This window comes from Suncus etruscus, chromosome 14 (genome assembly GCF_024139225.1).
Source record: "Suncus etruscus isolate mSunEtr1 chromosome 14, mSunEtr1.pri.cur, whole genome shotgun sequence".
Lineage (NCBI taxonomy): Eukaryota > Metazoa > Chordata > Mammalia > Eulipotyphla > Soricidae > Suncus > Suncus etruscus.
In genome coordinates, this window is record NC_064861.1 from 62,739,808 (window position 1) to 62,752,159 (window position 12,352).

Below are 12,352 nucleotides of genomic sequence, written 5' to 3' on the forward strand. Positions count from 1 at the left end.
TTTTATTTAACCACACTTAGTCTATCACCTTTGTGCTCATAATTTTACTCTCAGTTTGAATTTAAGAAACCAAAAAGCACAAAAAGATCCAGCTATATGTTTTCTATAGCTTGGATGCTGAGTAAAATTGGTTGTTGATCAAGCATTTAAGCCAGTTCATTTCTGGGCAAGACTGTTTTTAGTTTTTGTTGTTTTGCACTACCAGAGATTAAACCTAAGTCTTTCCAAAATGCAAGGCAAAAGCTCTACATGTAGCTCTACATGTAGCAGAACTACATCCCTAACCCTGTTGTCAGTATCTCTTATATTTTCATATGAGCCATTATGAAATTAAGTCAGGAAATTGTATCCATTTGGCAGAGGCAACCTTTGACTCTGCCCTAAAGGCCATGGACACAGTTGTCATACATCTGGGGCTTTATTTGGTACGAATCTAGAGAAGTGGAGTCAACATTTTTGAGCAACAGAACTGGGCCTCACACTATTCTAAGAGCTGATTAATACCCCACCCACATCCCCATCACATACCTTCTTTGGTTACACCCTCAGAGTCATTTGAGAAAATATCTGATAGAAATCAAAAACATACAAATTACAATTCTCGGGGCTGGGAAGGTGCCTTGCAAGCGCTAGCGTAGGACCCATATGGTCCCCCCAAGCCAGGGGTGATTTCTGAGCACATAGCCAGGAGTAACCCCTGAGCATCAAACGGGTGTGGCCCAAAAACCAAAAAAAAAAAAAACACAAATTACAATTCTCAAAATGCCACTTGAATTTTATTTAAATGAAGTTAGATTTAGAAGGGGATATTAAAATCATATCCACATCCAAATCTGTTTGGGGGCCAGACCTGCAAGTGCTGAGCTTATACTCCCAGCACTTTTCTCATTGATCACTCCTGTCACTGCCTGGGGAGGACTGAATATGGTGCCAGGAATGCAAGGCCTTACTTGCTAGACCAGTCCCCCAAATATTTATGTTACTGAAGCCACCTGATAAACAGAGCACTGATATCTAGAAGCTGAACTTAACCTAGTTTCATTCATATCAATGTTAACTAATCATGAGAGAAATATCCTACATAAGTGTTTATAAAATAGCTAGTAGAGATCACAGAGATAGAAAGGGGGATAAATTGTTTACTTGCATGCACAGACCCTGACACCACATGGTCTTTCAAATAGTACTGTGGATAGGATGTTTACTTTGCATATGACTGAAGCTAGTTTGCTCTCTGGCACCTCATAGGCTCCCGTAAGCCTACCAGGAGTGATCCCTGAGCACAGAACCAGGAGGAAGCCTGTGTACAGCCAGCCCCAAATCCAAAAACTCAGTTAATATTATAAATTTAAATGATTCTTTTTATAGTATGCTTGAGAAAAATTAAAGATGTTGTAGGTGGAGCCAGAGAGATAACAGTGGATAAGACATTTTGCCTTGCACGTAGCAAACCCGGGATGGGCCTAGGTTTGTTCCCTGGCATCCCATTTAGTCCCCAAGAGTCTGCCAGGAGTGATTTTTGAGCACAGAGCCAGGACCCTGAGCACCACCCGATATGACCTCAACCCCCACCCCAAATAAAGATGTTGTAGGGCCAGAGAGATCATAGCAGAGCAGGTAGGGCACTTGTCTTGTTTTTTGGGTTTTTTTGTTTGGTTTGGTTTGGTTTGGTTTTTGGGTCACACCCGGCAGTGCTCAGGGATTACTCCTGGCTCCACGCTCAGAAATCACTCCTGACAGGCTCAGGGGACCATATGGGATGCCAGGATTCGAACCAATGATCTTCTACATGAAAGGCAACCGCCTTACTTCCTTGCTATCTCTCCGGCCCCCAGGGCACTTGTCTTGTATGCAGTTAACCTGAGTTTAACCCCTGGCATCCTCTTTGTCCCCTGAGCTGTCAGGAGTAATTCCTCAGTGTTGAGTCAGAACTCTTGAGCACTGCCCAAAAAGAAAACCAAAAAAATATTATAAATGGGACGGAGAGATAGAACAGCAATAGTGCATTTGCCTTGCATGCAGCCAATCCAGGAGATGGTGGTTCGAATCCTGGCATTTCATATGGTTCCCGAGTCTGCCAGGAGTGATTTCTGAGCACAGAGCAAGGAGTAACCCCTGAGCGCTGCTGGGTGTGTCCCCCCCAAAAAAAAAAAGTTATGAATTATTCTAGCCACATCACAACAGAACCACAATTTAATTTTTTATTTTCTTTTTTGTTTGAATTTTGGGTCAGAGAGATAATACAGGAGTTAAGGTGCTTTCTGTTTGTTTGTTTTGTTTTTGGGTCACACCCAGCAGCGCTCAGGGTTACTCTTTATGCTCAGAAATCACTCCCAGCAGGCTCAGAGACCATATAGGATGGCGGGATTTGAACCATTGTCCTTCTGCATGCAAGGCAAACTCCTTACCTCCATGCTTTCTCTTTGGCCCCAAGTTAAGGTGCTTTCTTCCATACAGCAGACACCATTTCATTCCCTATCATTGGATATAGTTTCCTGAATATGGGACAGGCGATCCCTGTACATGGAGCCAGTAGTAAGTCCTGAGTTACTGCTGAGGTTGGCATTACATACATACATACATACATACATACACACATACATACATACATACACACACACACACACATGCACAAATCTGAGTTTTTTAGAGAAAATGTACAAAATAAAAATATAGGGAAAGAATCTGATATGGGGCCTGGAGAGATAGCACAGCGGTGTTTGCCTTGCAAGCAGCCGATCCAGGACCAAAGGTGGTTGGTTCGAATCCCGGTGTCCCATATGGTCCCCCGTGCCTGCCAGGAGCTATTTCTGAGCAGACAGCCAGGAGTAACCCCTGAGCACCGGGGTGTGGCCCAAAAAAAAAAAAGCAAAAACAAAAAGAATCTGATATGCCTAAAATTCTTTCTAATCTCCATCTTTATCCAAATTAAAAACAAGTACCTTGGGACTGGAGTGATAGCATGGTGCTAAGTCCTTTGCCTTGCACATTGCAGACCCATGTTCGATCCCCAGCATCTCATATGGTCCCCCGAGCCTGACAGGAGCAATTTCTGAGTGCTGATAGATGTACCTAGCAAGTACCGTTTTTGGGGGTAGGGGTGCCACACACAGCATGTTCATGGGACCATATAGGATGCTAGGAATAAACCCAGATTAGCAAGGCAAGGGTGCTATGCGCTGTTGTAATTATACCAGCCCTCATAAATTATTATATATATATTTTTTTGTTTTTGGGCCACACCTGGCGGTGCTCAGGGGTTACTCCTGGCTGTCTGCTCAGAAATAGCTCCTGGCAGGCACGGGGGACCATATGGGACACTGGGATTCGAACCAACCACCTGGATCAGCTGCTTGCAAGGCAAACAACGCTGTGCTATCTCTCCGGGCCAAATTCCTGTTACTGTTAACTGAAGATTATTGTTGGTAGACTCTTTAGGGCCTCTTTTTGTGCTGGGAGTCAAATCCAGGACCTCACATACAAGGAAGTACTCTAACATTCCCAGCCATGTTTGTAGAATGTTTTATTTAAATCTATTTATGAAGAAAAGAGCTATATTACTCTTTGTAAGTTAAGGACTGTTATTTTTTTGTTTTGCTTGTTGCCCATACCCAGGCTCAGGAACTATTCCTAACTCTGCTTAAGAGTCCCTACTGGGGCCCGGAGAGATAGCACAGCGGTGTTTGCCTTACAAGCAGCCGATCCAGGACCAAAGGTGGTTGGTTCGAATCCCGGTGTCCCATATGTTCCCCTGTGCCTGCCAGGAGCTATTTCTGAGCAGACAGCCAGGAATAACCCCTGAGCACTGCAGGGTGTGGCCCAAAAACCAAAAAAAAAAAAAAAAAAAAAAAAAAAAGGTCCCTACTGGCATTGTTCAGGGAACCATGTGGTGTCAGGGATTGAACCCTGGTCTCCTGCATGCAAATTTTGCACTCCACTGGCCCATTAAATCATCTCTCTGTCCCTAAAATAAGAACTCTTAATAAACAGGACCAATGGGGCCAGCATGGTGGCACTAGAGATAAGGTGTCTGCCTTGCCAGCACTAGCCTAGGACAGATCGCAGTTCAATCCCCTGGCGTTCCATATGGTCCCCCAAGCCAGGAGTGACTTCTGAGCGCATAGCCAGGAGTAACCCCTGGGCATTACCGGGTGTGGCCCAAAAACCAAAAAATAAATAAATAAACAGGACCAGTTTCTCCCTCAGTCTGTTGTAGTAGGAAAAAAAGTCATAATTTTCCTTAATGGATATTGAAGCAAATGTTAAAAATGAAGGGTGGGGGGCCTGGAGAGATAGCACAGCAGCGTTTGCCTTGCAAGCAGCCGATCCAGGATCAAAGGTGGTTGGTTCGAATCCCGGTGTCCCATATGGACCCCCGTGCCTGCCAGGAGCTATTTCTGAGCAGACAGCCAGGAGTAACCCCTGAGCATCACCGTGTATGGCCCAAAAACAACAACAACAAAAAAAAAATGAAGGGTAGGGGCCAGAGCAGTGGTGCAAGCAGTAGGGCATTTACCTTGGGTGTGTCTAACATAGGACAGACCACAGTTCAATCCCCAGCGTCCCATATGGTCCCCCAAGCCAGGAGCGATTTCTGAGCACATAGCCAGGAGTAACCCCTGAGTGTCACTGGGTGTGGTTCCCCCCCCCCAAAAAAAAAAAGGTAAAAAATGAAGGGTACCTTCTGATTTTGCCTCTATTTCCAGCCTATCATGAAATTGAAACCCGGAGTTCAGATCTAAATAAGGGCCTGTAGTTACTCAAACATCTCATTCAAGTGAATAGAATCATTATTCCATTGAACTAAACATCAATGTTTCTTAGATAAAAATGTTTTTCATACAATAAAGCATGCTCTCAGTCCTAAGTACTTCGGTTTTGGTTGCACAATCCAAGTGGTAAAACTTGAGCAAGGTGACTGTCACATTAGGCTAGATACTTTGACCTACATTCATAAATATGAGGCTTGAATCTTGTTCCAGACTTTTCTGTGTGTGCTGGTGGTTGTGGGGAAATGGTATTCAGAACTGACTGGTAACTTTGCGCCACACCCTGTAGGCCTTCGACTACTCCTGGCTCTTCGTGCTCAGAAACTATTCCTGGCAGGCTCAGGGATATGGGGTGCTGGAATCAAACCCTGGTCAGTTGCATGCAAGGCTAATGCCTGTTGTGCTAACCGCTCTGGGTTCCCTTAACTCTTTAAGGAGAGTGGGTGATAAAATGGAATTGCATAAACAACTTATGCTCATCCTACATTGATGGGGAGTAAAGTAATGCATCCTTATATGCATTGTAGATTAGGGTTTAAATAAATGAGTAGTGGGCTGGATAGTACAAGGTATACTAGACTAGATGTAGCCCCAAAACATAACTGTGTGTGCGTATGTATGTGTACAATAAACAGCTGTCACGTAAAGGTAAAATTATTAACAATCGTGATAACTGTACTTGTTATTTCTTCAAATATTAATATTTCTGGATCCTTTTTTTGTTTTGGTTTGGTTTTGGGGCCACACCGGTGATGTTTAGGATTTAAAAGCCTAATACAATTTCATTTTTTGGTGGGGGTCACACCCGGCAGTGCTCAGGATTTACTTCTGGCTTTACGTTCAGGAATCGCTCCTGGCAGGCTCTGGGGACCATATGGGGTGCTGGGATTCAAACCACCAACCTTCTGCATGCAAGGCAAATGCTTTATCTCCATGCTATCTCTCCGGCCCCACAATTTCATTTTCACCTTGTATATTTGGTGTTTGGGGCCACACCTGGCTATGTTCATGGTCTCTCCTGACTTTGCAGTCAGTGGACTCAATGGACCTTATGAGATGCAGCCCACATTTTCACCTCTGAATTATTTTTTTATTATTATTATTCATTTATTAATTTGGTTTCGGGGCCACATCCAGCAGTGTCAGGGCTTACTCCTGACTCTGCTCAGGTGTGACTCCTGGTGGTGCTTGGGATGCAGTGCTCAGACTCAAATCAGCATTGACCATATAAGAAGCAAAGCCTTTTTTTTCTTTTGTTTTTTTTGGGGCCACTCCCAGGGGCACATAGCCTGGCTTTGAACTCAGAAATTATTCGTGGCAGGTTCAGAGGATCAGGGGACCATTTAGGATGCCGGAGATCAAATCTGGGTCAGCAGCATACAAAGCAAACGCCCTACCTGATGTACTGTCACTCTGGCCCCAAATTACTACTGGCAGGTTCAGGGGTCCATATGGGATGCCAGGGATTGAACTCAGATCAGCCAGCCATGTGCAAAGCAAATATCCTCCCCGCTGTGCTATCATTCAAGCCCAACAAGGCTTTTTTTCCTTCTTGTTCCAAGTCTCCAAAATCTATGAAAGGTTGAACTGTAATTTTTTTTATTTTGGGCCATACCTGGTGATGCTCAGGGGTTACTCCTGGCTATGCCCTCAGAAATCGCTCAACACTCAATGTGTGCAAAGCACTCAGTTCCAAGGATTTTAGGGTAAAGATAGACAAAGGTCCCTTCCATATTAGAACTTAACTCTACTGATTGCTGGTGAACAGTTAGTGAAACCTGTGAATAACATTTTAATATAGTCATTTAATTACTTTATGAAAAATCTTGACTTTCCATTTTAATGTTTTAATGATCAGAAAGTGGGCCAAAGAAAGAATCATTGGGGGGGGGGTTCACTCTCAGTATGCCCAGGATCACTGATTTGAGTAGCAGTTCTTGGTGCTTATATACTGTTAGGCTCACATTAGTAGTGCTGGGAATGGCTTCAGGTTCCCAAGCAGCACTAGGGAAGAAAGGAAAAAATTAATCAGGAACCTTCCAGTTAACTTCAGTAGAGATTAGACAGACACTTTGGGCAAAAAAAAAATCAGCAAAATTTTAGATAGAGGAGAGCTGTAACACAACTCCAGTCAAGGGGCCGGAGAGATAGCATGGAGGTAAGGCATTTGTCTTTCAGAAGGACGGTGGTTTGAATCCTGGCATCCCTTATGGTCCCCTGTGCCTGCCAGGGACGATTTCTGAGCGTAGAGCCAGGAGTAACCCCTGAGCACTGCCAGGTGTGACCCAAAAACCAAACAAACAAACAAAAAACAAAAACAGTGCAAAAAAAATAAAAAGAAAAAAGAAACAACTCCAGTCAAGCTTAGACCATAAATAAATACTACTTGGCTACTTCAGAAGATAATCTTTGTTTTGTTTTATGTTTCGACCACACCCAGCAATGCTCAGGGATTACTACTGGCTCTTCACTCAGGAATTACTCCTGGTGGTGCTCAGGGTACCTGTGAGATACTGGGGATCAAACCCAGGTCAACCGTGCAAGACAACCACACTATCCATAACCGTACTATTGCTCCAGTCCTTCAGAAGATAATCTTGATCATCAGATTGGCTAGGAGATGGCTCAGAGAAATGAAACACATGGTTTGCATACAGGAAGCCTAGATTCAGCCCTGGCTCCACATGGTACCCTTAACAGCCTGGGGAGCAGCCCTGAATACAAAGCCTGAAGTAACCCTAGTAGTGAAGAGTATTACCTCAAAAATTAAAAACAGGGAAAGTACTTGCAAGTGGGTAGATACCATTAAATGTACATCTTCATCTTCAAGAAACATAAACCATTTTTGCCCTTAAAAGTACACAAGGAAATAGTATACCAGTATGGTTTTTGATAATTAAAGCACCTTTTTGTTTTGTTTTGGGGCCACAGCCAGCTGTGGTCAGGGCTTATTCCTAGCTCTATACTCAGGAATCACTCCTGGTGGTGCTTAGGAGACCATATAGGCTGCAAAGGGTCAAACCTATTTCAGCCTTTTTGCAAGGCAAGCATCTTATCTGCTGTGCTATCTTTATAGCCCTGTAAAGCACCAGTTTTTTTGGTTTGTTTGGGCCACACCCAAAAGCACTCAGAGGTTACTCCTGGCTCTGCACTCAGAAAGCACCCCTGGCTGGCTTGGTAGGAGATCATATGGAATACCAGGAATCAAACCCAGGTCGGTCTTTGTTGGGTCAGCCACATGCAAGACAAATGCCCGACCGCTGTGCCATCACTCCAGCCCCTAAAGCACCAGATTTAACCACCTTGAGATTTTAAAAACTTGAACATTGAGGTAAGAATTCAAAAACAAACCTTTGGGATGCCAGCCACAGCACAGAAACCAATAGAAAAGCTAGATCCAGGGCTGGAGAGATAGCATGGAGGTAAAGCATTTGCCTTGCATACAGGTCGGTGGTTCAAATCCCAGCATCCCCTATGGTCCCCTGAGCCTACCAGGAGCATTTTTTTTTGTTTGTTTGTTTGTTTTTGTTTTTTGGGCCACACCGGCAGTGCTCAGGGGTTACTCCTGGCTGTCTGCTCAGAAATAGCTCCTGGCAGGCACGGGGGACCATATGGGACACCGGGATTCGAACCAACCACCTTTCATCCTGGATCGGCTGCTTGCAAGGCAAACACCGCTGTGCTATCTCTCCGGGCCCCAATTTCTGAGCATAGAACCAGGAGTAACCCCTGAGCACTGCCAGGTGTGACCCAAAAACCAAAAAAAAAAAAAAAGAAAAGCTAGACCCTACTAGAAATAATAAGTGTTGAACACACAATAAAGCATACTTGTTAATGTAAGACACAGATTAACCCCTCAGTCATTTTTGTTTTATGTTTTTGGGTCACACCCAGCAGCACTCAGGGCTTACTCCTGGCTCCACCCACGCTCAGAAATCGCTCCTGGGGGCCGGGCGGTGGCGCTGGAGGTAAGGTAAGCCTTACCTGCGCTAGCCTAGGAGACGGACCGCGGTTCGATCCCCCGGCGTCCCATATGGTCCCCCTCGCCAGGAGCGACTTCTGAGCGCATAGCCAGGAGTAACCCCTGAGCGTCACCGGGTGTGGCCCAAAAACCAAAAAAAAAAAAAAAAAGAAAAAAAGAAATCGCTCCTGGCAGGCTCAGGGACCATATGGGATGCCGGGATTCAAACCACTGACCTTCTGCATCCAAGGCAAACACATTACCTCCATGCTATCTCTCCGGCCCCAGGGAAATGTCTTTGAAGTCGAACTTGGCATCGGACATCAAATGACCACTTGTGCAGAGGCAATAATCTCGCTCCCATTTTTTGTCTTTCAGTGAACGAGATCATTGGGAGAGACATGTCTCACATTTCTGTTTCCCGAGGAAGAGGAGCAAGCAGGCAGCCTCCCCTTCCTGGTCCTGAGTCCCTGGATTTAGGAAGATCCGATGGGCCCTGACAGCTTTGTACACCATCATGCACTTCTCACCATGTTTCTCATTGGACCTTGGGTTTCTAACTCGGCAGCCTTCTGGTGCCAGAAGTTGGGATCATTGTGTGGGGAATTCAGCATTTCTCCACCTCAGGCCTTGGGTAGATTTTATAAAAGAACAGTAACAGCAGAGGCTGTTTGAGCTTTGCTTTTTATATTTAAGTAGATACTTTTATATGATGGGTGCTTTGAGTGTAAAGACAGCAGACTCAATTTCTGCTTTATGCAGATAATCTGGTTGCTTAGTTAGGATTGGTGATTTGTACTGCTTTATGGTCATTTAAAAGACCCTTTAGCTTTGATATTTTTAAAATAAGAATTTTTGATAAAATCTTCCAGAGGCAACAAAACCCTCAGCCCCTACTATGCCTCAGAAACTCAGCATGTGTCCTGAAGTCTTTCATAGTCATAGGAAATAAAGCCAAATGTAGCTCATATTTCTTTATAAAAGTGAACTGTTAGATAAAATAAGAGACCATTCCAATCATTGAAACGTTGGAATAGAAAATTACATTCCAGAGCATAGCCTTTCTGTCACTTTCCTAGGTATAATTGTCCTGCAGTCTCTCAGTTACCAACATCCTGTTGAAATAGCTTTTCCCCCTTCTGCCTTGGGACCTTGGATAAGATAGCTGCATGAAAGGTGACTTTGAGAGGTTGTTAGCTTGGTAGTTCCCATTTCTTGGCAGCCTACACAAAAGCAGGCTACTGAGTGCTCTTCCCATTTGTATCCTGTGACTTCAAATCTTTTACAAGTAAGAGAGAGCATCTGCATTTGGCTGCTCTTTAACCTTAGAAGCCATATTTTCATTTTGGTAATTGCTGGTTGTATCTCCTCTCTAGAAGCCAGACTGTCAGAAGCTAAATACAAATGAGAATTGCTGCAGGTCAATAGCAGATAAAGCACTGTGTTTCAGGTGTGATTCACTCTGGCCTGGAAGATTTATCCTCATTCTGTTTACAACCTATTCTGGCTTCCTCTGTCCCATCTGTGTGGCCTAAAATTGGCCTTTTTCTTAAGAGGGTTTTAGGCATATAAATTAAAAATTAAAAAAAAAAAAAGTCAGCATCATAGACCTGATCCTCCACACCAAAGATGCCCGAGTGCTGCTGCTGGTGAAGCTGCACCCAAGGTAGGGCCAGCAAAGAGCTCCAGCCAGCTATCTACCAAAGGAGGCGCCCATATTGGGTGCTTTTGCCCAAACCCTTCATCACAATAGGATCCCCTTTCAAAGCCCCTAAAGTATGTTCTTTCAATTTGAAATGTTGCTTTCCTTTATTCAGGATGTCATGTTTTTTGGGTGTCTGCATGTGATAAGCTACTGGGTTTAGTTGATTAAAGATTTAAGGTTATTCCAGGGAATCATGGGCCAGGACTCTACTGAGTGAGGTCTGTGGGGTGTGGTCCAGCTCAACGGCCTATTATATCTAATCAGTCAGTAGACATTAACCCAGGGGGAGGCATTGTGGGTCTTTTTTTTTTTTTTAAGAAACCATGTTTCATTTTCCCCTAAAACTAGAAAAAGATATCTTTTTGCAAAGTACTCTGGCTTCACTTGGAGCAGGGGGATACTGTTTAAATTTCTTTTGAAAATGAGCTTTGTGTCAGCGTGGATAGTGAGACTTCCTATGGCTGGAAGTCCAAAGCTTCCTTTGTGTGAGGTTGTGTGTGTGTGCGTGTGTATGTGCATGTGTGTGTGAGGGGATGAGCTGGCCTGAGCTTAAGGCCAGACTTACCTCTACCCAGTCCTCTTGCCCCAGGTGTAGCTGCCTCATATGGGGTTCTTGCAAGTTTCCTATGCAAGACTTCGAGGGTTACTCAACTGCCCTCCAGAATAAACCTCTACAATTCAGAGTTGCTATGCACCACATTTTGATGCCTTTAAATACCTTGATGCCTGTAGCACTAGAAATGCTTTCCTATTTAAAATAAAAGGTTAAATTTTAAAATAGAGCTCTGTATATTATGTAAGCAGTTTTGTAAACGCTTTGGTGTACTGGGGGGGGGGGGTTGTAGATAAAGACTTAAATCTTTGTGCAACCTAGTGTCAGTATAGCACACATTCAACAGACTATGCAAATTTCTGCTTCCAGACCACCTGCACTCCAATCCTTTGAATAAAGGGATGAACAGCCTTGTGTTTATTGGAGGTGCAGAGAAACATGGCTGAAGAAAAGGAACAGGATGTCTTAATGGTCACATGTGGTGCTGCTGTCCCAGAGTACACCCACCACCACCCAGGGTTGTCACAAGGTCTGGGTCTGGCTGTCAAAAAGCCCCACTTCAGAACATGTAGTCTTTTGGACTCATGATTAAAACCTTGATTTCAGAAAATGGGTGATGTTCAGTTGAGGAATTGGTTCTCAGGTATGTTTATAGCACTTGGGATTGTGTTTTCTTGTACATTTTGTATTTTAAAACCTTTCAAAGGAGTACAGTGCTCCTTACACAAATACCAAGGGAAGAGCCAGCAAATTCAAGCTCCTCAGTTAACAGTGCTGAAATAATAAACAGTTGACAGGTAACAGTGTTGTTGAAATCTGCCTGAACTTTCATTGAAATCTGCCTGAACTTTCCTCCGCCTGCGGCCTGTGTGGAACCAGGAAAGAGCAACTCAACATATAAAATATCGACTTGGTGGGGCAGGAGCGTAGTACAGCAGGTTGGCCATGGGTTCGAGCCAGAACACCACCAGGAGTGATTCCTGAGTGCAGAACCAGGAATAACCAGAGCATCACCAAGTGTGGTCCAAAATAAAAACAAAAATACCCACTTGGTTAAGAACCTTTATTTTACAGAAGAGTTACAAAACTCTTTCCAAAATTCTTTGCAAAGTTTGAAACTTATTTCCAAAGTTCCATGCCCTCTAATGGGTGCAAAGGGTAGTCTAGTGTCTGCTGAATTTAGAAACCTGGTCTGTCCAAGGTGTGTCGGAAAACCAGGCAGAAATCATGCCTGAGTTTTTGTGTGGGAGCCTTCTGCCCCCTAGTGTCCATTAGAGAGATTGCAGCCCCTATTCATCAAATACTTCAAGGTCTTTGTCATCTTAGTCCCGTGTAAAGGTGCAGGGGCTGTTAATCACTTGTTG

The 12,352-nt window shown here is 44.1% G+C and overlaps 1 protein-coding gene across 2 annotated transcripts in view; it reads left to right on the forward strand.

Annotated features, from left to right (window-relative positions):
• The window catches only part of NFATC3 (nuclear factor of activated T cells 3), a 126,977-nt gene extending 116,714 nt beyond the window's left edge, over window positions 1-10,263 (forward strand). Inside the window, exon 10 of one of the 2 annotated variants that reach the window (XM_049786337.1) lies at window positions 9,109-10,263. In XM_049786337.1, the coding sequence (XP_049642294.1) occupies window positions 9,109-9,230 (122 nt within the window). In that variant the 3' untranslated portion in view covers window positions 9,231-10,263. The remainder of the gene's footprint in view (window positions 1-9,108) is intronic. The other variant, XM_049786338.1, reaches the window with a different exon arrangement.
• The last annotated feature ends 2,089 nt before the right edge of the window (window positions 10,264-12,352 follow it).